At 37.1% G+C, this 25,205-nt stretch overlaps 1 protein-coding gene and 1 long non-coding RNA gene across 3 annotated transcripts in view; both read right to left on the bottom strand.

Moving 5' to 3' along the window:
* Positions 1-16,925, bottom strand: part of LOC148162773 (uncharacterized) — a 146,420-nt gene extending 129,495 nt beyond the window's left edge. Inside the window, exon 1 of the long non-coding RNA XR_015766459.1 lies at positions 16,607-16,925. This is a non-coding gene — a long non-coding RNA (uncharacterized LOC148162773). The remainder of the gene's footprint in view (positions 1-16,606) is intronic.
* Positions 16,926-22,510: 5,585 nt separating this feature from the next.
* The window catches only part of UCHL5 (ubiquitin C-terminal hydrolase L5), a 43,124-nt gene continuing 40,429 nt past the window's right edge, over positions 22,511-25,205 (bottom strand). For both annotated transcript variants that reach the window (XM_028104671.2, XM_028104670.2), the window contains exon 11: positions 22,511-24,935. In XM_028104671.2, the coding sequence (XP_027960472.1) occupies positions 24,891-24,935 (45 nt within the window). In that variant the 3' untranslated portion in view covers positions 22,511-24,890. The remainder of the gene's footprint in view (positions 24,936-25,205) is intronic.

The following is a 25,205-nucleotide window of genomic DNA, read 5'->3' on the forward strand; positions in this document are numbered from 1 at the left end:
CTGGAATCCAATCTAATCACTAATACTATTAAGGTTTAATGATCACTTCATTTCCAATATCTTACGGGTTAGATAGATCTACTGAAATTCATTAGATCCATTGAAATGCGGAAACAGAAATTAATAATTGAGGACAGAGCACCTGGGTGGCTCTGCTGGTTAAGTGTTTGCCTTCAGCTCAGGTCATGATCTCAGGGTCTTAGGATAGCGTCCCGCATCAGGGTCCCTGCTCAATGGGGACTCTTCCCCTCCCCCTGCTGGTCCTCTCTCACTCTCGCTCTCTTTCAAATAAATAAAATCTTTAAATAAGAAAAAAAGTAATAATTGAGGACAGATTCTGCCATTATAAAAGAAATAACTAATTCATAATTATTTAAATATTCCTCAAATTGTTGGTCATTTTGCATTTAGTAGTTTGTACTTATTCACCTATAGTTCTTTTAATAATGAGTTTATAGGGAAAATATGAATTCAGTGAAAAAAACGCACTGACTCAAGCTTTATTCAGTTTTGAATACTTCATTTGTCCTAGTTTTAGTGTAAAACATTTCTAGATAATTTGAAAAAGCTTGTGCATAACTTGCCTTTACTGTTAAATATGAAGATAGTTTTTTAATCTCAAGAGAAGCTTCAAGGATACTTCTGAGTTTATCTGCCCAGCATCCCTTCCTATGGAAAAACTCCCCATCCCTACAACTTATGGTCCTGAGGGGGTGTCAGTCATGATGCTACTCTACCCCAAGGCATGAGCAGTGATCCAGGCTGGGCAATGAGTACTCTATCTCCTTAGCATTTGAGTTTATGAGCTAAATAGTGTGAAAGGGACTCTTCCCTGGGATGGATATACACGTGATGGAAAGAAAAAGGATATGGCCTGAAGCTTCCTATAGCCAACTTTTCTTCTATGTGCCAAGATCTTGCCAAAACAATGAAGCCAATACCCAGAGAGAAGCAAAGCCAAAAGATGATAGCGTGCAAGCCCCTGGTTACAGTGAGGGGGTCCAGCCTGTCTTTTGGACTTCCCAATTATATAAGCCAATCAATTCTATTTTACTTGACTAGTGTGAGTTGGGTTTCTGTTACTTCAAAAGATACCTAACACAAAGTTTTACATCACCACCTTTATACTCACAATCATCCCTCTGAGGACTCAATTTCCAGCATCTTTTTTCTAAGAACAAAAGCAAGGGCCACTACATTCCACACTCAACTAGACTTTCCCAAAATTTTTCCCACCCTCTTCTAGCTATTTTCCTCATGTAGTCATAACACCTGGTAGTGGTAGTCAGCTGTTGCTTACATTTATTCATAAAGCGGCACTTTAACATTTTGTAGCAAATAGCATTTCCCATTTTCGAACACAGACCAGTTTCTATTCCAGAGACATAAGTCCTCGTGTGCTACATTTTCTCTGACTTAATAATTTGTCTGTGTGCAAATGAGCTTTTGGACTATGAAACCGCAGCCAAAGCACCACGGTTTCCCTGATGCCAATTTTCTCAAATTGCTGACATATTGCTTAGGAAAAAATAGCCTCTGGAGTGCTAAATTTGCAAACTTCAATCTGTTGAGGCAGCAAATGTCACATGCTTCATTAGAATAGTGAAGGGAAGTCAGTCATAGGACAATTAATTATGGAAACCTGCCACTCAAGTGCCTAATAAATAAGCATCCCCAAGACTCAGTGGTGCTCGCTTTTCATGCCATTTTCAATCCGTTCCAAGAACCACGGTGACAAGATTAGTTCATCAAACAAGTGATTTTTGCTGCTCTAGAGTAAAATTATTCTACAAATGAAAAGCCCATGACTTCAGCTATAGAGCGAGTTTAAGTTGATGTTCAACGCAACTGTTAACTGCTGACATTTTTACAGGTGCTCAAGAAGCGTGAATATGGAGGCTCAAATAGAAGCACAAGCAGAACACACACAGTCAATCTCTCTCTGGTAGTCAAAAAGGGAAGCTTTGTAGCTTATATAAAGCATGATTTGTACCCTATTTGCATATGCAATTCTCAATTATAGAATCACAGGATGTTAGAATCAGGAAACACATAACAGATCATCTAGTATAATTCCTTGAAATTGAGACTCAGGGAGGTGTAATGATTCACCTAAGATTTCACAGCTGGTGAATGATGTAGCCAGGAGCAGGCAGATCCATTTCCTTACCATTTTTCCGGAGCTACCTCACCACTTCTCTTCTGTAAACTGTTTCTTCACGATAAATCATTGGTTTGCTCCAACCGCTAGCTGTGATTTGGTGGCAAAACCATTAGACCTAGGATTAGAGTGCCAAGATTTAAGTCCTGGCCTCACACTCTAGATTTATGATCTTGGGTCAAATCAGGTAACCTTTCTGAGCTCCATTCTCTGCATCTTCATCTTTTCCTCTATCTTATGGGGCTGTTATTAGAATTAAATAAAATAACACATAAAGCACTTTAGTAGACTATAAATCACTTTGCAAATACAAGGTATAATATTTATAACCAAACTGTAACCATGGGAAAAAGAAAAAAACCAATCATAGTAATCATCGATAACTGTTCAGTACCTGTTCTTGGCATAGTATTGAGGTAATTCTTCTACAAGGAACTTTCCCAGAGGGTGAATCCCTATCGACAAGCAGTTTATATTCCAAAGAACAACAAAGGAACAAATGGATTTCTGTTCTTTGTCTAAGTCACAAAAGTCAGAGTATTTTGCCTATTAAATGAAGATATGATGAATCTGGGAGCCTGTCATTTAAGATGCCTTGGGCTGTGGGTACCAGGAAGCCCTGACTCATAGTGTCTTAAACAATAGAGGTAGGACAACTTCAGCTATAGTTTGTCAGGGTCCCAGTTCAGCTTCTTAGCAATTCTCTTGGCTCTGCCCTTCTTCATATGTTGGCATCTTCCTCAGCTGGTAGCAAGATGGCTGCGGCATTTCCAAGTATCACATCCCAACAAGATAAACTTGTTGAAAAGGTCTGTATCTTTAGTGTCACCTACTTAAAAGCAAAAGAAGTTTTTCCAGAAGTCTTCAGCAGACCTGTCCCCGTATCTCTTTGGCCTGAAATGGATATCATAGAACTCCTGTGAATGGCTTAAGATAGTCAGAATACATTTGCCTGAGTGGCAGATGGAGCCAACTTTTCCTTGAGCTTAGGTTGTATGGTGAAGGGGTGGGTACTTAAGCAAAATTAGGAAGGAGAGATGCAAAGAATTCTGATGTCATACTTTTCTCATTGTTCTGTGGCTTCATCATTAGTAATGCCTCCCAGGCAGCAATTATCAATAAAGGTGTTGGCCCTGGTAGAGGCAGAGGGGAACCTGTTTATTGATACTAGTTCAGTCTCTAGGTTTTCAATTGTGGAACAGTGAGGAATACCTGGAAACTAAATCAGTTTGAGTTTTGTCAGTATTGTTCCTTTGTTTTTTGTTTTTGTTTTTGTTTTAAAGATTTTATTTATTTATTTGAGAGAAAGAGAGAATGAGAGATAGAGAGCACGAGAGGGAAGAGGGTCAGAGGGAGAAGCAGACTCCCTGCTGAGCAGGGAGCCTGACGTGGGATTCAGTCCCGGGACTCCAGGATCATGACCCGAGCCGAAGGCAGTCGCTTAACCAACTGAGCCACCCAGGCGCCCAGTACTCTTTCTTTGTTGTATGTTACCTTGCTGTGTGGCGTTTGGGTGAGAAGCATGCTGGAAAACAGAAGAGCAAGTTGTAAGTAATCATTACAAGTTTAGTGGGGAAAAAAAACAGATTTTCAGAAATCTAGAAAGAAGAGCAGCATCAGTCTGGAAGACTGAGAAAAATAATTATCTGAGGTTGAGAAAATGGCATCAGATGGATACAAAAGTGACATAGGAAATGTGACTGAACACATGAGGAAGGTCAAGCAAAAAGCAGGAAATCAAAGAGGAAGGTTGGCTGGACAGTCCAAATGGAGAAAGACATTCACATTCAAAACAAGTTTAAGAAAATGTAAAAGCCAAAAGAAACCCACTTGAGAGCCTAATTTGGCTCTTGGGCTGCCAATCTGTGACTCTCGGTAGAAGAGTTGAGAAGAATCATTTGAAAATATCTAATTCCAATATTCAAATGTCGAAACATTTGCAGAAGCCTGAAGTTTGATCGTTTTTTTCTAAAACATTTCTGCCCTTTATTTTGTGTTTAAATTTTCCATATATCCAATTCTTTTCCAAAAACCAATTCTATTGGGTTCTATTTCATTTGTATGGATTTCACATATAATATCAAATGTAAAGAGTTTCTCTAAATTATTATCACAAAACATTTTACATTTTCAAGACTGATTCTCAACATAAGTAAAACAGCTCCTATTCCTCAGCAGTAAGATTCTTAAGTACCCGGGCAATTCAATCATCTTGTTTTATTTCTATTCGAGTGACAGCAGATCTAGCAGGAATTCAATGTGCTTTTGTTCTATACAGTGTATCAAAGATGGCTGCTTTCCACCTCTCTTCTAAGCATTCTGAGCTGTATGTGCCAACCACATGCAAACAAAGAGAGTGGATGATTTCCTACACCATTTTATTGAGGGTTTTGCTTTGCAGGCATAGTGCTAAGAGTCACCCTGCAGCTCAGCTTTGCAATCTTATTTCTTCTCATCCTATTCTTGCCCCCAAATTGAATTACCATAAAAGACAACTGAAGTCACTTTCTCAACCATGTCAGGAGACCAGCGAGATGACTGCATAAATGTCAAAATAAGTCAGCGTTCATAAATGCATCGAGACAGGGCAAATGTACCTGAATCTATTTTTGGCTGGTGAAAACTCTTAACCATTTTTGGTGGTGTGAACAGTCACACACATGCAAGCTCAGCTCAATGCAAACACTGGCAGTAGCCTTGATTCGTTTCCATGGTTTCAAATCACTGCAGATGACAGCCGTGATGCAGCTTACAGTGATGTCTCCTGGGAAAACTCTGGTTGCGATACCCTCCTTCTCCAGCTCACTTTGAGAAATACTGTTACAAAACCAGCAATTCTGATTTTCTGAGGTTGTTTTTTTTTTTTTAATCACTACTTTAAGTGCTTGATATGTATTTGATTATGGTGTAGAGAGAAAAAGAGTTTGGGTTAGGTTAATGAAATATCTAAGTGCTAAAGAGGAAAAATGTAAGTTTTTAATTTCAAGATTGAAGCACTAGGCCTCCTCTTATGTTAACTGGCTGATTCTCCTGACTCAATAATCATCACTGATATTTTTTTATTGTTTGTCTGTTTATTTGAGAGAGAGAGCACAAGCAGGGTGGGGGGAGCAGCAGAGGGAGAGGGAGAAGCAGAGGGAGAGGGAGAAACAGACTCCTGCTGAGTAGGGAGCCCGATCCCAGAACCCTGGGATCATGACCTGAGCCGAAGGCAGACACTTAACCAACTGAGCCACCCAGGCGTCCCTATCATCACTGATATATATGTGCCCACTCCTGTCTTTTGTTTGGATGGTATTTTACTATGTAATTATTCACTTTGGTCAGTTGAAAACATTTAAATGGAACATTACTAGATAAGTCAAATACCTAAAGGAATCTTTAAGAAATTTAAGGAGTCACAATCAAAGTTAGATGTATTCATTATAATGAGGGTAGCAAGGAAAAAAAGAATTTCTTATGATGAAGATAGGAAAGACATTTTTTTTGAATTCTAGACCCACCACTTCCTGCCATAGCAAATTTGTGAGAGACATTTGCAGAATGGATACTCTACAAAAATATACACTTTATTCTATAGAGATTTGATTAAAAACTCCTATGAGACTCTCACGCTTATGTAGTGGGTTGAATAGTGTCCCCCAAAACTTTAGATCCACTCAGAACCTTGGAAGATCATTCTATTTGGAGCTCAGATGAGGTCATACTGAAGCAGGGTATTGGGGCTCTAAATCCAATCACATTTGTCCTTATAAGAAAAGGAGACACATGAGGAAGAAGTCCATGTGATAACAGAGGCAGATACCGGAGTGGCAGATATTGGAGCTCCATGCCAAAGAACACTGAAGATCACCAGCAACCACCAGGAGCTACAAGAGAGGCATGAAACAACTCCCTCAGAGCCTCCAGAAGGAACCAAACTTATCAACACCTTGATTTCAGACTTCTGGCCTCCCAAACTATGAGAAAATAAATTCCTATTGTTTTAGGTCACCCAGTTTGTGGTACATTGTCATAGTAGCGCTAGGAAATCAGTGCACCTTATAGGGGGCTAAGCCACATATATCCCACAAGGAGTCCCTTTACCCATATTCCTAAGGCCTAGACTAAAAGTTGGCCCTCTTGGCTCCTTTCCTTAAGCCTACAGCCTACCTTTAGCCACCAAGGTCTTCTACCCCCACAGCATGACCAACTCAAAGAAAAAGTTTTTTCCTTAAAGACTTGAGCATAGGCAGCCTAATAGTCCACCCCATGCCTTCGTTCCCACTAGATTCCACCTTGACCCAGAAAAAAAGCTGGAGGATCCTTTCCAGGTCAGAAGGTTCACCCATCCTAAGGCCTTCTTATGTTATCAGCTAAATGGGAATTTAGAGAAAGAAGGCATTTAAAGAGCAGTGCAAATTAAAGAAAGCGTTCTTACCTCTTTATTTTTTTTTTATTTTATTTGTTAAAATGTAAAATTGACATATGACATCATCTTGACTTCAGGTGTACAAAATAATGATTTGTATATATTGCCAAGTAATCACCACAGTAAATCTAGTTACTATCTGTCCCTATACAAAGTTAAACTTGGGACGCCTGGGTGGCTCAGTCAGATAAGCATCTGCTTTCAGCTCAGGTCATGATCCCAGGGCCTGGGATCTAGTCCCACATCTGGCCCATTGCTCGGCAGGGAGCCTGCTTCTCCTTCTGTTTGCCATTCCCCCTGCTTGTGCTCTCTCTCTCTATGACAAATAAATAAAATCTTAAAAAAAAAAAAGTTAACCTTTAGGATTTACTCTATTGACAACTTTCAGGTATGCACTACATTATTGACTATAGTTACCATACTGTACATTATATCCCATGACTAATTTATTCTATAAACAGAAGCTTATACTTCTTGACCCCCTTCACCCATTTCATCCACTCCCCATCCTCCCTCCCCTCTAGCAACTACTCTGTATGAGTTTTGTTCTGTTTTGATTCTATTTGTTTTGTTTTTTAGATTCCACATATAAGTGAAATCATACAATATTTATCTTTCTCTGACTTATTTTGCTTATCATAATACCCTCAAAGTCCATCCATGTTGTCACAGATAGCAAGATTTCATTCTTTTCTATGGCTGAATAGTATTCCATACTATATATATATATATAATAGTAGTATTCCATAATATATATTATATTAATAATTAATAACATTATATCCATATCCATATATATCTCCCACATCTTCTTTATACGTTATCCATCAGTGGACATTTAGGTTGTTTCCATATCTTGGCTATTATAAATAATGCTGCAGTGAACATAGGGGTACATATGTCTTTCCAAATTAGTGTTTCATTTTCTTCAGATAAATACCCAGAAGTGGAATTGCTGGATCATATGGTAGCTCCATTTTTAACTTTTTGAGAATCCTCCATAGTTTTCCCTAGTGCCTGTACCACTTTACATTCCCACCAAGAGTAGGCCATTGTCTTCTTTTCTCCACTTCCTCACCAACACTTGTTTCTCATCTTTTTGATAATAGCCATTCTAACAGGCATGAGGTGATATCTCATTGTGATTTTGACCTGCATTTCCCTGGTGATTAGTGATGCTGAGCATCTTTCCATGTGACTATTGGCCATCTGTATTCTTCTTTGGAAAAAAATGTCTAGTCAGCTCCTCTGCCCATTCTGTCATTGAATTATTTGGCTTGTTTGTTGGTTGCTATTGAGTTGTGTGAGTTCATTATATATTTTGGATATTAACCACTGGGGTTAGCGTAACTTGGAGAGTAGTTTCCATGCAGTGATGGCAAATACCTGTTGCCGTTGTTATAAGAGAAAACGGACAGGAGAGAAATTGATGACAGGAAATAATAATGCTTTTAAGAAGGAGATTTGCTGCAAAAGGGAACAAGGAAATTGAGTGTTAGTTGTTGAAGGAAGTGGAGTCAAGATGCTTTTTTTTATAAGTTAACTAGAATGATCCAGTAAAAAATGAAAAAAATAATAATGTAGGAGAAAGAGGAGAGAATTTCTGGAATGTTTTTCTTGAGCAGACAAGAGGGGATGGCATCCAATGACAAGTAAAGAAGCCAGCTTTAGATAGGAAAATGGGTGGTTCATCTGCAGGAACAGGTAAGAATGCAGAGGAGGTGCTAATGCTTTTAAGTAAGTAGATGCAGTGGTGGAAGTCTATGCAAGTTTTCTTCTGATCGGTTCCATTTCTCAGTAAAGGAGGAAGTTACAGTCATCAGCTGAACATAGGAGAGATGTTGAGATTTAAGTAAAATGAGGAAAGTCCCCATATAATCACCTCAAAAAGAGAGATGAAAGGGCCTACGGATGTATAGAATGCCTACCTAATAGAATTAAGGGCCCACTTGAGGTTCATGATCAGAATTTCAAGGGATGGGCACCTGGGTGGCTCAGTCATTAAGCGTCTGCCTTCAGCTCAGGTCATGATCCCAGGGTCCTGGGATCGAGCCCCACATGGGGCTCCCTGCTTGGCGGGAAGCCTGCTTCTCCCTCACCCACTCCCCCTGCTTGTGTTCCCTCTCTCGCTGTGTCTCTCTCTGTCAAATAAATAAAAATCTTTAAAAAAAAAGAATTTCAAGGGAAACAAGGTAACTTGGTTTAGTGTTTTTTCCCCACCAAATCAGATGCAGGTTCAGAATAACAGCGATTTGGACTCAACCAGAATGTAGTTTTGCCAAAAGAATAGCGCAAAGAGAAGGGCAAAAGAATTAAGGGTGTATGCAAGAGAGAGCTTGTAATAACTGACCATGAAACTTAGGCTGGGAAAGGAGAAAATAAGGATATCAAAAAAAAAAAAGAGGAAAATTGGAAATGTTGTGGAATTGATGGAAATGAGGGCTCCAGTGGAGTCAAAAGATTGCTGGAATTAGAATTCTGGAAGGAGCCAGATGGGGGAGATAAGAGGTGGTGTTCAGAGAGTGAAGGGCATGAAATTCGGGTTAAAGAGATGCAATTATTGGTGATAATAAACGTCAAGGGTATGATCGCAGCATTGAGTGGCTTGAGGGCAAGACTAGAGAATATTGCTGAAGAGGAAGACTTCAAAGCACTGAGTGACCAGGGTGCTCTGCATTGAAATAGTCAAGAATTGAAACAAGAGTTGTGTAGGAGTAAATAACATGACTTGGGAGTTAAAATTACGAAGAAATGATGGGTGTTGACAGTAATGATGAGTCATATAATTTGATGACATGAGATCCAAAAACAGCAAGTTTTAAGGAGGAAAGAGGGAGAATGAAAGAGGCAATGGTGAACAAGGAAGACAAGACCTACCCAATCTCAAGACGCAGTGGGAGGAAGAAATAGCAACTGCTATAGGGCAGTGGAGAAAGTCACATTTTCGTTAGAGCAAGAAGGTAAAAGAAATGTTTAAAATCTAGATTGAGGACATAAATTACATAAATTACACTGTGGGCAATGTGGAAAGGTATCCAGAGTTGGAGAGGGTGGCCAAAGGACACAAAGAGTCTACAGGTGAGTAGACTCAGGGGGATAGGGAAGACGTGGGAGTCTGTGGAGTTTTATGGTATGTAAATAAGTATAAAGAGCACGATGGGCATCATGCTTTATTTGTCCATTCCTTCCCATATCCACATTTGCTCCCTCTTTATCAATTCTCTGTGTTACAGCAAGTGTGATCTTATAAAACTGCAAGTTTGACCATATCCTTCCCCTTCTTAAACTTCTTTAATGGCTTCTATTAATTTTAGTATGAAGACTAAAATCCTTAGTGTAATTCACAAAACTATGCACAAGCACCCTTCTCAGCTCTCCAGACTCAACACACGCATTTGCTTTGTGCACCCCAGTCATACTGCCTTTTTAACATTCTGAAACACTAAATTCTTTCCTGTCTCACAGACTTTGTACTTCCTTCTGTCTGCAGTACTTCCCTCCACACACAAACCCCAGGTTTTGCCTACTTAACTCCCACTTGTCCCCCAGATTTCAGCTCAAACTGTAACTCAGATAGGTCAGGTTCTCCTGTTTGATGATCTCATAGAAATTTTTGCTTTCACAGCACTTACAATGGTTCGCAAATACACACTTGTGATTATCTGGTTCACGTCTGTCAAACTCACTAGAGTAAATCCCATGAAGACAAAGATAATATCTGTGGTTTTTACCATTACATGCCCAGAACCTCATTAACCTGGTGCTTAGTATATGTTCAATAAATATTTATTAAATGACTTGATCTAGAGGACAGTCTCCAGCACTACGATGAGGCAAATGTCATTAGCCTTAAACCATTCACGTCAATGTTCCTCCTTATTAGTAATCTGATGGTAGAGAAGCATTAGGAATAAGATTTCAGCTTTCCTTAGGAAACAAAATTTCTTAATATCTAAAAAGCTATTTCAAATGAATAACAAAAATATTAACACAGCAATAGAATAATGGGCTAAATACACAACAGGTACTTCATTAGCAAAGAAAGACAAATGGCCATCAAACACACAAAAGATTAACTCCAGGGCACCTGGGTGGCTCAGTTGGTTGAGCGACTGCCTTCGGCTCAGGTCATGATCCTGGAGTCCCTGGATCGAGTCCCACATCGGGCTCCCTGCTCAGCAGGGAGTCTGCTTCTCCCTCTGACCCTCCCCCCCCATGTGCTTTCTCTCTCTCTCATTCTCCCTCTCTCAAATAAATAAATAAAATCTTAAAAAAAAAAGATTAACTCCACTAATAATCAAGGAGCATGGAAACACAAAGTATGTCATTAGTGCAGAGATAAGAACTACATGTATTTTTATATTTTTATTGAAATTACTGTCAATTTTTTTTAAATAATTAAGAACTACTAGTAAACCTTGACAGTTTTTACATATAGAAATGAACAGAGAAAGAACTTCACTGTCTACTGATGCTGTCCTGGGAGCGTCCTAGATCTCCTGCTTACAAGAACTTTAAAATTAATTAATTTTTTTAAATGGATGAAATGAACAAAGTACCAATAAAATAGTAAGGAATTCCCAGACCAAAAGAAAAAAAGAAAAGAACAGTTTAAGAGGGATAAGAACACATGAAGATGTTTTTGCCAAACTCTGAAAATTTTAACTTTCATTTTTATGGCCTCCCAGGTCAGCAGGAATAAAATTCAAAGCCCTGTCTCCCATAAAATAATTCAATTGGAAACCCTTTCCACAAAGATCCTTGGGACTCCAAAGGGTTATACACCATGACAAGAGAGACCATACTTAGATTAGCCTTGCGTCATTTTGTAGTCCAGGTTTGAATGACTTGGGTAGTCCAGGAAACCCTGGGTCTTCAAAATAGAATAAGGGGCACCTGGGTGGCTCAGCAGTTAAGTGGCTACCTTCGGCTCAGGTCATGATCCCAGGGTCCTGAGATCGAGCCCCGCATCCCAGCATCAGGCTCGCTGCTCAGTGGGGAGCCTGCTTCTCCCTCTCCTTCTGCTTGCTGCTCCCCCTACTCTCTCTCTCTGTCAAGTAAATAAATAAAATCTTAAAAAAAAAAAAAAGAATAAGGCTCTTCCAAACTTGCTGAGCCTTTAGGTACTGCCATAAGCAATGTAAACTGGAAGAAAACATCCTAGGCCTCGAAACATTCTTACAAATAACTTTTCAAGAACAATGAGGTAAGAAACACATACATGCATGCGCACACACACACACAGACAGCTTGAGCAAGAACTAACAGAAACCACAGAAATTAAAAACAGACTTCAGATATTGGAATTATCAGACTCATTATGTAGTAGCATAACCTTATATCAGATAACCTTATTATCAAAATCCAAGCAATGTAGTATGAGAAAGGCAAAAAGGAGACCGGTATTACTGACAGATGCTAGAGGCACAAATTCCAAATAACAATAGAGTCCAGTAATACATAAAAATACATACTATAGCAGGACTGAATTAGGTTTATCCAAGAAATGTAAGGTGGGTTTAACAATGGAAATATTTAAGTGTTGAGATCAGAAATACTCAGGCATTTCATAGATAAGACTCTTCCTCTGGATATTCTTCAATAAATTCTATGACTCTATTGTATCTGCACTTCTAGAGCTGGCTGTTCCTTTTTGATTAACTCCTTCTTGCTTTACATAAGTATATTTAATGCTATAGCAGAGATTACAAAGTAGAGACTTTGGGTCAGGTTCAGCCCACAGATTGTCTTATTTGGCCTGAGATGTTTTAAAAAAACTAAAGCCCACATTTACAAACTGAGAAACTTCAATAAATTTAGATTTTTGGCGTCTCTCAAAAAAAAACACAAAAAACAGAAATTCTGGCAATACTAGCCCATTTCTACCTGCAAGTAATCAGCTACAGCTGAGGAATAGCTGCTCCCTTTAGATAGGGTGTCCTTTCCTGTTTGCTAGCATCTCTGCCAAGTGTCATTCGCCATTAATCTGTGTATGTTCTTTCTTCCCCCTTCTTAGAGTAAACTTGAGAGAAAAAAATAACACTTGTTGTTCTAGCTTTCAGATGAGGGAAAATAGAAAACTGGACAAAGAATGGTCTATATGTCAAGAAAAATGGAGGAAAGCACGTATATTGGTGGAAGTGGAGACTATCACTTTGTGGTTACTACACCGATATCTGGTCACCTTCACTCCTTCACATTACTCACCTAGCTCAATACGTGTTATGTTAGTGACCTCTGAGTTAGTAACATCCAAATGGCCTGGAAGCAGTCTGTTTCATTCTAGGAACTTTCCAAATTCATACTCTGTTATGTGTTGACCTTACAATTTAATTTTCAGAATGCAATATTACTTCTGTAATTCCCAAGTTCCTGGAAAGCACCTCACTAGCCCCCAAATGCTAATAGAACTTAAAAGTTGCAATTGCTACTTATTATCTACCTTGAACCTTAACATAAATACAGCTAACACCTCAGTTCTCTTTTCTACTCTTGTTTCCTCCTCCCAAAATAAGCTGTTACTGAATCTTAAAAAAGACAAAAGTTGACAGGAATGTTCACTCTGTGACCACAAAATATAATAGTAAGCTGGTATCTCAAGTGTAAGTCAATTCTCATAAACATTTGCCCAAACTACATAAACATTATTACTGCATATGGGGCAAAATAGACTTATTCTAAGACTGTTTTGTCTATTCACTGGTAACAGTTACTTATCATAATGTTGTCTCTGCTCTTTGAGGAAGTTATCACCAGTGAGATTTATAACCCCCCAAGGCTAACAACCAGTCCAAGCTCACAGAGCAAGACCATGTCTTTGCATTCATGTATCCCCAAAACAGAATTAAATCTCACTCTGAGTCGATGCTTAATAATACCTTTTGGTTGAATGAATTAATGAATGAACAAGAAGACATTCAAGCCTATCTTAAATCTTACTTCTTCTACTATAATACTATCATGTGGTGTTTATAGTAGGGCTTCTTTCCTTACATATACTGATGCTAAAATATATCATTCAAAATTCTTTAAATGGTAATTCTATCACAAGGCTCCAGAATTGTCTACATTTCTTTAAATATGTATCCAGAAAGGAGTTGATTTTCCTTTTTGTGAATAAAGATTGTGTATAAAAATGACTAGATTTCAAATTGGAGATGCTGTGTCAGAATAGTTTATACAGATGGTTCCCAACTTAATAATGCTTCAACTTACAATTTTTCAACTCTTCAATGGTGCAAAAGCGATATGCATTCAGTAGAAACTATACTTCAAATTTAGAATGTTGATCTTTTCCTGGGCTGGTAATATGCATTATGATGCTCTCTTGTGATGCTGGGCAGCTCCCAGTCAGCCATGCAATTATGAGTGTTAGGCCAACTGTAGGCTAATGTAAGTGTTCTGAGCACATTCAAGGTAGGCTAAGCCATGATGTTCAGTAGTTTAGGTGTATTAAATGCATTTTAGACTTAGAATATTTTCAACTTACAATAGATTTATCATTGTAAGCTGAGGAAGATCTGCATTAGCTTACACTCTTAATACCATCTTAGAGGTTAAAATTAGCAAAAGGACTGCCTCAAGATAATAATACAAATTAGATGTATAAGTTTATAAGGTTGTCAGTGCAGGAGGCTGAGAGATCCCCAAAGCATAGGGATAAAAGCTTAGGAAATGTAACCAAACTTCTTCTAAATATCATCTGTGTTTTTTAAAAGAAAAGAAAGTCATATACGCGTGATTTCTTATGTTTAGACTCAACCACGAGAGACAGCAAGAGAGGGCCAGAAGTGTTTGTGCCTCATACCACAAAGCTTCCATTTTAATTTGTTTTAGGGGTTAGAACATACGTGAAATATGTTTGCTAAGTGCTATTTGAAATTTATAAGAAAGGACAAAGTACATTCCAGCAGGTAACACAACATGGGCCAAGATCATACAATAGTTAATAGCAGAGCAGGACCAGAATCCCAGGTCTCCAAAGTCCAAGTCTGGTAGTCTGCTCTCCCACACACTGCACCATGAGGTTACAATTTGAGAATAAATTGGTATGCAGAAAGTTCAGTGTCTTACCTGTGACATTGTGTTTGCCAACTTCAAGAAAGTTGGCAAGAATGTATATATAGTTCGTAGAATGATAGCAGAGGCTAGAGTGGCCAAGTTACTCATGGAAGATATAATGAGGCTACTTAGGTTGACACTATTGTTTCTTATTGCAAATGTTAATTCAAGTAAATTTTGGCCTACAATCTGAAAGAGTAACTGCATCACCCAAGGCGGTCACTGTATTAGCAACACAACTACCCCAATAACAATCCTGTGTGCTCTAAGAGAAACACTTCCCACATCACCTTAGGTGTGCAGGGCATCCCAAATATGTAAGTTAGATATAAACCATTTCAGGCATGCGATATTAAGGAAGGTCATAGTGGCCATATTAGAACAGAAACACTGATTCCTCACACATAGGCGTTACATAGGTTATAGAAAATATATAGAGAAAATTCATGAGGAAGCCAGATAAAAATAAAATTGAAATAAAATGAATATAAACTTAAATTACAACATATTTGAGAACATTTTTCGGTATGAGAAGGGGAGTAGGAAAATATCAACCAGAAAAGTGATCATAATGGAGTTTAAAATTTTGTCATTGTGTCTCTAGTAATGTGTAGAAGGATGCAGTAACATTTTGGCCAAGAGGTGTGAGTGTACCAGGCAGATTTGGTTAGTGTCTAGTATGGCAAAACATCTAATAGGTTGTCACATCCAGTATGTCTCAAAAACAAATACTTTCCTCTGGACCAGTTCTATAGTCATCCTACCTTCTGGTCTTAATTTGGTTTCCTTGGTAAGTTTATCTGCCGGGGAGACAAGGTACTGATAGGTTGATAGGAATGTCTGGTCTCCTTGGCAGTTATAATAGTAAAGTAAATTAGTAAATTGTCTTTCAGGTGTACATTATTCTCTAAGTTTTATTAAGTTGTTTCAACTACCCAATGTCTTTATCACCTTCAGTGAGTGTACACTCAACGCCTCAAATCATAAGCTGAAAGGGCAGAACTTGGACTTTGGTAACTTCACTAGGAGACACAGCCTGGGAGGCCCAACCTGGATAGCTTGTTAGTCTCTTATCAAAATCATTATAATTACCAGCCCACAGAGAGCCACCGGATCCCAGAGCTCATGATTACCACTTACTCTATGCATTCCTTAATAATTCAGTGAAGGTAATTAATGTCTCCTACAGAGCTTCTAATAAATCCAGAGATAGGGTAGTTTTTTTACCAAGAACCTCCACTTTTCGTTTCTGTCCGTAATGAAACTTTCACCCCTAAGAATGAGGGAAGGGGGGGGGTGGAGGAAGGAAGAGAGGGAGGGAAGAAGGGAGAAAGATAAGAAGGGAGGGAGGGAAGCAAGGTAGGAGAGAGGGGGTTGATTGTGAGGACGGGAGGGAGGGAGGAAATGAGGGAGGGAGGGACAGAGGGAGGGAGAGAAGAATTGAGGACCCAGTTAGTTGGGTTTGAACCCTAGGTCTACTGCTTACAGAGCTGTGTGAACTTGAGTAAATTACTTACTGTTTTAGTGCTTTAGTATCCTCATATGAAAATGGGAATAACAGGATGTATTTCATATCTTGTGAAGATTAGAGTTAATATGCAAAAATACTTAGAACAGTGCCTGGCACATTGTGAATGGTTTTGTATTTTCTTCCTCTCTCCCTCCCTCCATCTCTTTATAATTTTATTTTTAACTCTTTAATTTTTTTTTTATATTTTAGGTAGGCTCCATGCCCAACATGGGGCTTGAACTCATGATCCTGAGATTGAGTCACATGCTCCACCGACTGAGCCAGCCAGGCACCTGCTGCATTTTTTTTTAATATACTTAAATTCAATTAGCCAACATATAGTACATCATTAGTTTTTGATGTAGTGTTCAATGATTCATGAGTTGCATAGAACACCCAGTGCTCACCATATCACATGCCCTCCTTAATGCCCATCACCCAGTTACCCCATCCCCCAACCTACCTTCCTTTCCACAACCCTCAGTTTGTTTCCCGGAGTCGAGTTTCTCATGGTTTGTCTTCCTCTAGGATTTCTTCCCATTCAGTTTTTCTTACCTTCCCCTATTTCTTATATTCCACATATGAGTGAAACCATATGATAATTGTATTTCTCTGATTGACTTATTTCACTTAGCATAATACCCTCCAATTCCATCCATGTCGATGCAAATGGCATGTATTCATCCTTTTTAATGGCTGAGTAATATTGCATTGTATATATGGGCCACATCTTTATCCATTCATCTGTTGAAGGACATCTCAGTCCTCCCAAAGTTCAGCTATCGTGGACATTGCTGTTATGAACATTGGGGTGCAGGTGCCCCTTCTTTTCACTACATCTGTATGTTTGGGGTAAATACCCAGTAGTGCAATTGCTGGGTCATAGGGTAGCTCTATTTTTAACTTCTTGAGGAACTGCCCTACTGTTTTCCAGAGTGGCTGTACCAGCTTGCATTCCCACCAACAGTGTAAGAGGGTTCCTCTTTCTCCACATCCTCATCAACATTTGTTGTTCCATTTCCTGTTAACTTTAGCTACTCTAACTGGTGTAAAGTGGTATCTCATTGTGGTTTTGATTTGTATTTCCCTGATGACAAGTGATGTGGAGCATTATTTCATGTGTCTATTGGCCATTTGTATGTCTTCCTTGGAGAAGTGTCTATTCATGTCTTCTGCCCATTTCTTGACTGGATTATTTGTTTTATGGGTGTTGAGTTTGATAAATTCTTTATACATCTCGGATACCAGTCCTTTATCTGATATGTCATTTGCAAATATCTTCTCCCATTCCATAGGTTGCCTTTTAGTTTTGTTGACTGTTTCCTTTGTCGTGCAGAAATTTTTTATCTTGATGAAGTCCCAATAGTTCATTTTCGTTTTTGTTTCCCTTGCCTCTAGAGATGTGTCTTGCAAGAAGTTGCTGCGGCAAAGGTTGAAGAGGTTACTGTCTGTGTTCTCCTCTAGGATTTTGATGGATTCCTGTCTCACATTTAGGTCTTTCATCCACTTTGAGTTTATCTTTGTGAATGGTGTAAGAGAATGGTCCAGTTTCATTCTTCTGCATGTGGCTGTCCAATTTTCCCAGCACCATTTAGTCTAATCAATTTTCTAAACCTACTAATTCTAATGCTACTGAAACTGCAAAAATCCTAATATCAATTTCTTAAGTGCAGAAAATATAGCACAATATCCACTGATGATGAAAACAGTATTTCCATAAATATAACAAATGAGCCTCTGCTTGTTAAATTTGAATGTGCACAGGAATTAACTAGGCATCTTGTTAAAATGCAGATTCTGATTTCATTGGCCTGGGATTCTGCATTTCTAACAAGTTCTGAGGTGATGCTGACACTGCTGGTCTGAAGACCATGATTTTGAGTAACCTTGTTATAGATGACTTGATTTAAATACATACATACATATATACATACATAAGATGAACAAAGTGAAATAAAATATCTTTAATGCGAGGGATAGAGCTAGAGACTATTATGCTAAGTGATATAAGTCAGAGAAAGATAAATACCATAGGATTCCATTCATATGTGGAATTTAAGAAACAAATGAACATGGGGAAAAAAGAGAGAGAGACAAACCATAAAACAGATTCTTAACTATAGAGAACAAACAGAGGGTTGCTAGAGGGAAGTGGGTGAGCAATTGGTTAAATAGGTGATGGGTATTAAGGAGGGCACTTGTGATGGGCACTGGGTGTTATATGTGATGGACGAATCACTAAATTCTACTCCTGAAACTAATATTACACCATATGTTAACTAACTGGAATTTAAAAAAAAACTTGAAAGTACAAAAAATTAATTAAAAAATAAACTGCTATGAGAATAGCCACCAGGGGGAAGTACCCCATAAACACCAGTATTATTGCTAGGAAGACATAGGTATGCCTTAGATTACACAATAAATATATTACTCAAATGTATGTGTTATATATATATGTGTGTATATATATATGTGTGTATATATATATATATATATATATATATATATATATATGCCGCATTTATGTTTTGTTCATTTTTAAATGCATTTAGGGAGCATCTTATTGAAAGAAATCCTGACAATACTTTTGTCACAAGAATAATTGGCTAACTTATTGATATGGTTTAGAACACAAAAGTAATATATTCTGGTAGGAAAAAATTCAATCATGTCAGAAACCTGTAACTTTAAAATGGAAAATTCCCCACTTCACCCTTCCACTTCTAAGCCCCTGGGCTACTAACTGTTAAGAATCTCATGTGATACTTCCAAATATTTTTGTTTTCATGTATACACATGTAAGGTTTTTCTTCAGAAAATGTATTTATACTATACCACTATAGTGCAGCTTTCATTTTCCTTAAAAAAGGATCACAGACGTCCTTCCATTTAATACATGAAATTTATCTCATTATCTTCAGTGATTTGCATAGTATTCCAACATACTATAACTTATTTTCCCATTTCCTCTTGCTATGCTTTTAGGTTGTCTCCAATTATTTGCTATTACAAATAACCCTATGATGAATCTTCTTATACGTCTTTATATAGTTGTGTGAATACATATGTAATATGGTTCTTGGAAGTGAAATTATTGTAAGGATATGTACCATCTAGATTTTGAGAATTGCTAAATTGCTTTTCAAAAAGACTTCTGCCACTGGTCCATCAGCTTGCCTGCCCATTTATGCCCACACTGTAAAGTGGATGTTTACAAGCGTTTTAATTTCCTGATAATCTGACAGGAAAAAGGCATCTCTTTAAATTTTGATTTGTATTTTCTTGATCACTAGTGGATTTACCATCTTTTACAATGTCACTAGCCATTGTTTAACACCTTCTGTGAATTGCCTGTTCATGTCACCTGCCAATTTTTCTCCTGGGGGAGAGGTCTCTGTATATTAGACATTAATTATATTTCTAATATACATATTACATTGTTATGTATGATGAAATTTTGTTCTCACTTTTAAGTTTTTGTGGTGTTTGTTGTACAGAAATTTCTATACAGTCAAGTGTTTCTCTTCTAGATTTTTTTTTCTATGTTTTATTGCTTGCTTAGGAAGCTTTTCTCTATCCCAAAATAATAAAATATCCTCCCATATTTTTCTAATAACTTCATTGTTTTAGTTTTCATGTTTATTTCTTTAATCATGGTATATGTCAAATTGTTTTTAAAATATACTTGCATGAGACTTTTCCCACTAATTTTCTGGTTTAGTCAATACTATACTACATTGCTACAAGAAAGTGTTATATAAGTTTATGTAGACTATCTGGATAGCCTAAAAAAGCACATAGGCCAGTGGTCCTAGAGTTTCCTACATGTAATTTTTATTCAACCTATTTTCATATTAAAAATCAAATCAAAATCACCCCAAATCAACTTTCATAAACCATTTAACTATCACACATTATTAAAAATTAATATTCAGAATTACTGCATGTTGATTCTACCTGTATGCAATCCTCTTTCGTAGTGCTGAGTCAGTACTACAGAGAAAATTCTCTTCATTTAGATCTCTGCTTCAATATCATCTCCTTAAAGGTATTTTCCATGGCCATCCCATCAAACCTCACCTCCCTCCATTCTTTTGGCCTGCTGTTTTTTTTATAGTTCTTTCCAGTACTTGAAAAATTATATTATACAGGCTTGCCTACTGCCTCTCACCTTGAGGGCAGAGGCTTGATCTCCAGCATCTAGAACAACTCAGATATATGTTGGATAAATTATCAAGTTCTCAAGACATTAATATAAAGTCAAAAATAAAAAGTACTAGGGGGCGCCTGGGTGGCTTAGTTGTTGGGCGTCTGCCTTCGGCTCAGGTCATGGTCCCAGGGTCCTGGGATCGAGCCCCGCATCGGGCTCCCTGCTCAGCGGGAAGCCTGCTTCTCCCTCTTCCACTCCCCCTGCTTGTGTTCCTGCTCTCGCTCTCTCTGTCAAATAAAATCTTTGAAAAAAAAATAAATAAATAAAAAATAAAATAAAATAAAAATTACTAGGTATGCTAGAAGTGGTGACTCTTTGACCTCTCAGTCATTGGATTTAAGCCTATTAACCACATGTTAAGGAAAAGAACAAACTGAAGAACATTCATATTTGACAGATCTAAGAAATCATGTCAGTTTAAAAAATAAATTCCTCCCCCCAAAATCAAACTATCCAGTTTGCCCATTTTATTTCTATGCTTTATTCCACACTACTAGGGGCTTGTTAAATATAATAGAGCATACTTATATAATGGAATACTAAGCAACCATTAAAAAAAAGATGTGATGCAAGCATATTTATTAATATGAGACGTTTGTGGGGGGAAGCATGGAACAAAATATTTAATTGTAATCCCTTTCATAAAAACAAAAATATTTACTACATGTGTGAGTGTAAACACATTCTTTGGTGAGATATACATCAGAACACTAACAGTGATTATCTCTGGGTAATAGGATTAGATTTTATTTTCATATTTTTTCTCTGTATTTTCTCATTTCTCTAAAATAAATATGTATTACTTCTGTAAAAAGAAAAAATTGTTACTGTAGAAGAATGTAGTAATGTGTGATTGAGTGGACTTGCCAGCTCCCTCCTAGAATGCCTTCCTAATCTGCAGAGACTGCAAAGCTAAAAACTCACTTCCTAGATTCCCTTACAGAAAACCTAAGTTTTGAAAGTCAAAAGGCAGAGGCCATCTGCCTGTTGCTTTAGCTAATCTGAGTGGCAGAATTTATTCTGAGTGGCTTTCACTATTCTGAGTGCTTAGCCATGGAGCGGTTGAATTTTTCCACAGTTCTAGTATATAGTCACTGGGTGACAACACATAATTGCAGCACATTCCTCATTCCTAGACCACAGCTGCTGCAGCAGGTCCTAACACCAGGGACTCCAATGGTGAACCCTTGACTGCTGCAGATGTAGCAGTTCTGCTGGTGGGCCAGTAACACAGGTTTTGCTGGGAGTCATTCCTGGAAACCCAAACTAGAGCCTACTCCTCCATAACTTCCAATGACCTTGTAAGAAACTAGCTTTCAAAATGTTCAGTATTAATCCCTATTCCTCTTCAAATAGCTGGAGTGGTTTGTTTCCTGAGAATAAGTTGTCAATGATACAAAGATGATAAATTGCATATCATCTGCTTTAAAAATAACTTATAGTACATAAATCTATTTTGGCATATGGGGAGGGCATGCAAGACTAACACACAGAAACGCACACATATGGGGTAAAAGAATCACTAAACACACTAAAATGTCAATGTAGTCATCCCTGATGGTAGAACGATGGGTAATTTAAATTTTATTTTTGCTTATCTTTCTTCAAATTTTTTAAAGGAAAAACCTTAAAAGTTTTTCCCCCCCAAGACACAAAATACTCCTACAGGGGGTAAAAAAAGTGATTTCTAAATGTATCTTGAAATGTTTTAGGCAACTAGATTAACTGAAGTTATTAATCTGCATGTAACACCATAATACACACAGAAGTATGTATCATGGTCTAAATAGGGGAGCAAGTCCCCATCGTTCACGATCTCAGAACAAATATTTGTCTATTCCAGTGGCACAGTCAAGCAGACTGCTCTCTGCTAGAAAAAGGGCAGCTATCTTGGGAACTAAACATATGAGGTGAGACTAGCCAGTGCAGCAGCTGTTGGCAAGCTTTCTTTGTTTATGATAGCAAAAGTATATTGCTTAGAATTGGCTAGTTATTTTAAAAGGCACAAAACAGAATGGAAGTGCCTTCACCTATCCAAGCATTAAATGAGATATTAGAAAAGGGCAAAAGTGAAATGAACAAAGGAGACTTTCTTTTAAACACTCCTTTCAATACACCTTTTTAAAAAAGAAAAAACTTCCCACATAACTAACATACATTTCTGGATTGTTCTTTATTCATCCATTTTCTCTACCCATCAGCTTCATGACTTAAGACCCAGACAAAGACAAGTCATATTTCTTTATTCACTGGCAAACATTATCATGAAGGATTACAATGCATTTACAATTATCAAAGAAGCAGCAGATAAAATAAGCCATTCTTAAGCTATGGAAATTCCTATCAAAGAATTTTATTAGAATTAGATTATAAGAAAATATCCTTATACCTATTAACACAGTTTTATAAAGCTATTTTAATGTCATTTGATACTGGTTACTCTTATTAAAAGCATCTTTCAATGACAAGTTTTTAATTTTTATAAACAGATTTTGGATCTTTATGGTTATTGCTTTCTGTGACCTAAGAAACCTTTGGCTACACTCAAGTCACAAAGATATTCACCTATGTTTTCCTCTAAAAACCTTTGTACTTTAGCTATTAATTGAAGGTCAATGATCCATCTCAAATTCATTTTTGTGAGGAAGGAGGTCTTGGTTCCTTTTTTTTTCCACATGAAGGTTTAGCTGTTCTGGCCTCATTCATTGAAAAGACTTTTCTTTTCTGTTGGATTGCTTCGCGACCTTTGTCAAAAATCAAGTAACCACATAAATGTGGATTTATTTATAGGATTAGTCTTCTATTCCACTGATCAATTTGTTGTTGATCCTTATGCTAGTGTCACACTGTGTTGATGACTGTATACTACTGACTATAATATTCCTTGTATTGCTTTACAAAATTTAAGCCTCTATAAAACGGGTATATAAGGGCACCTGGCTGGCTCACTCAGTAGAGTGCGCAACTTTTGATCTCGGCATTGTGAGTTCAAGCCCCACACTGGGCATAGAGATTACTCCAAACTAAAAATATCTTAAAAAAAAAAAAAACAAGGTATATAAATTAAGTTGAAATAATTGCATGGGATCAAGATGAGCCTAAAATAATCCTTAAGAAATCACTTTTTAAAATTGTATCATGGCTTTAAAAGCACTCCATAATTACTATTGTATCCAGAGCAAAATACATTTACCCACAAATGAAAAACTACAAATTCTTCTTTATTACCTTCAACTAAAATTATGTATGAAAAATATTTCATTAATTTTTCTACTCAATTTCCCACCAGATTTTTTCACATTAGTTATTTAATAATACCACAATGTAGTAAGTTTTAAAATAATCCTTAAAAAATTCATGTGTTTGAAGCTAGAAGATGAATAAGCAGTTGCTCTATGTATGTTTAAACTTTACCATAATAAACTGTTAAAAAAAAAGTCATGTATCAATTTCAGAAATGTATCTAGTAAGAAAAAAAAGTAGATAATTTCCTTTATAAAAAGAAGTTCCATAAAATCTCCTTTAAAGTTTAACTTGGAAAAGATTAGGAGCAAGAATACAATTATTGCATAAAACAAAAAAAAACAAAGCAACTCCCAAAAGTAATTTCAAAAATTCCATTGTGAACGAACTGTACATGGTTCTTGAAACTACTGGGCTGTACCAATTTCATTCAAATTGGCATAGAAGAATCCTCCACCACCACATCCTATTTTTTTAAAAAAGCAGATAGCCTAAATTGTCAAACCTCTGATTTTTTACAAAGATACAGCTTAGCAGCCTGAAAAATGTTGCCAGACTGAGAGTAACACCAAAAATCTTTTAAGATTTATCATTTGTTCTTAACCTGAAATTCTGCTTTGAAGCATAATAATCACACCTTCCTGAAATAATTCTAATAATAAATAATCCCAAACACTTAAAGAAAGTCTGCTAAAATAAACTGAATGTTTATTACTTTTTCTACCAGCAGCAGTAAAAATCACTAGAAACTATACTTTTGTCTTTTTCAAATGATCTGCATTAAAACCATACTTTCTCAAGATAAAATTCAGTTTTAAAATCCTCAAAATGTTTAGATATCATAGACAAATACTGATCTTTTTCATTAATGATGAGGAGAAACAAGAGATCTAATTTAATCAAGATTTGACATTCATAAATTTTAAGCATGTAACTGAGCTAAAAGATTGAGAGATTAATTATAACAATTACAGGTTGAGAATAACATTTTGTAATTCCTAGGTTCATTATGATAGTGTATATCCACAGAACCAATAGCAGAAGCTCTCAGATCCAATGTCAAATAACGGAATTTGGGCAAGCACTCTGAATATCACTTTTATTTAATATGCACTACATGCACATGATGCAGGTAGGGAAAGAATCCATGCATTAAAGACAAGACAGACTGGTACTATTGCCAAACGTGCACTGAGTCAATTAGGATGATGCTCAAAGTTCCTTATACTTAATGGTTTCCATGAAAATAAGTGCAGAAGCAGAAATGTGTATACATCCCAAAGCATCTTCTTCATTTGGTTTCCTGTGCTTTCTTTGCATTCTGTTTTTCTTTTGCCTAGAAGTTAAAGATAGTATTCTATAAATCTTAAAAGTCCATTTTAGATCATGTTAAAATGTGTGTAAGTGGGCATTCTTAAGCTAAAAGGCTTGAAATGCATTGTTTTTAAGATTTCTAGAGCATTATCTTTCATAACTCAAGACTTGCAACAAACTACTGCTGGACCACTTATAGTTATGTTTTGCCCTCAGTAAAAAAGGATCATGTGTGGTTTATAGTTCTTTCTTATCTGCAGTTGAAATATAATTGTAATAATTTAAATATACA

This window comes from Eumetopias jubatus, unplaced genomic scaffold (assembly GCF_037043125.1).
Source record: "Eumetopias jubatus isolate StellerSeaLion01/CBP00866 unplaced genomic scaffold, mEumJub1_p1.0 scaffold_12, whole genome shotgun sequence".
NCBI classification, from domain to species: domain Eukaryota; kingdom Metazoa; phylum Chordata; class Mammalia; order Carnivora; family Otariidae; genus Eumetopias; species Eumetopias jubatus.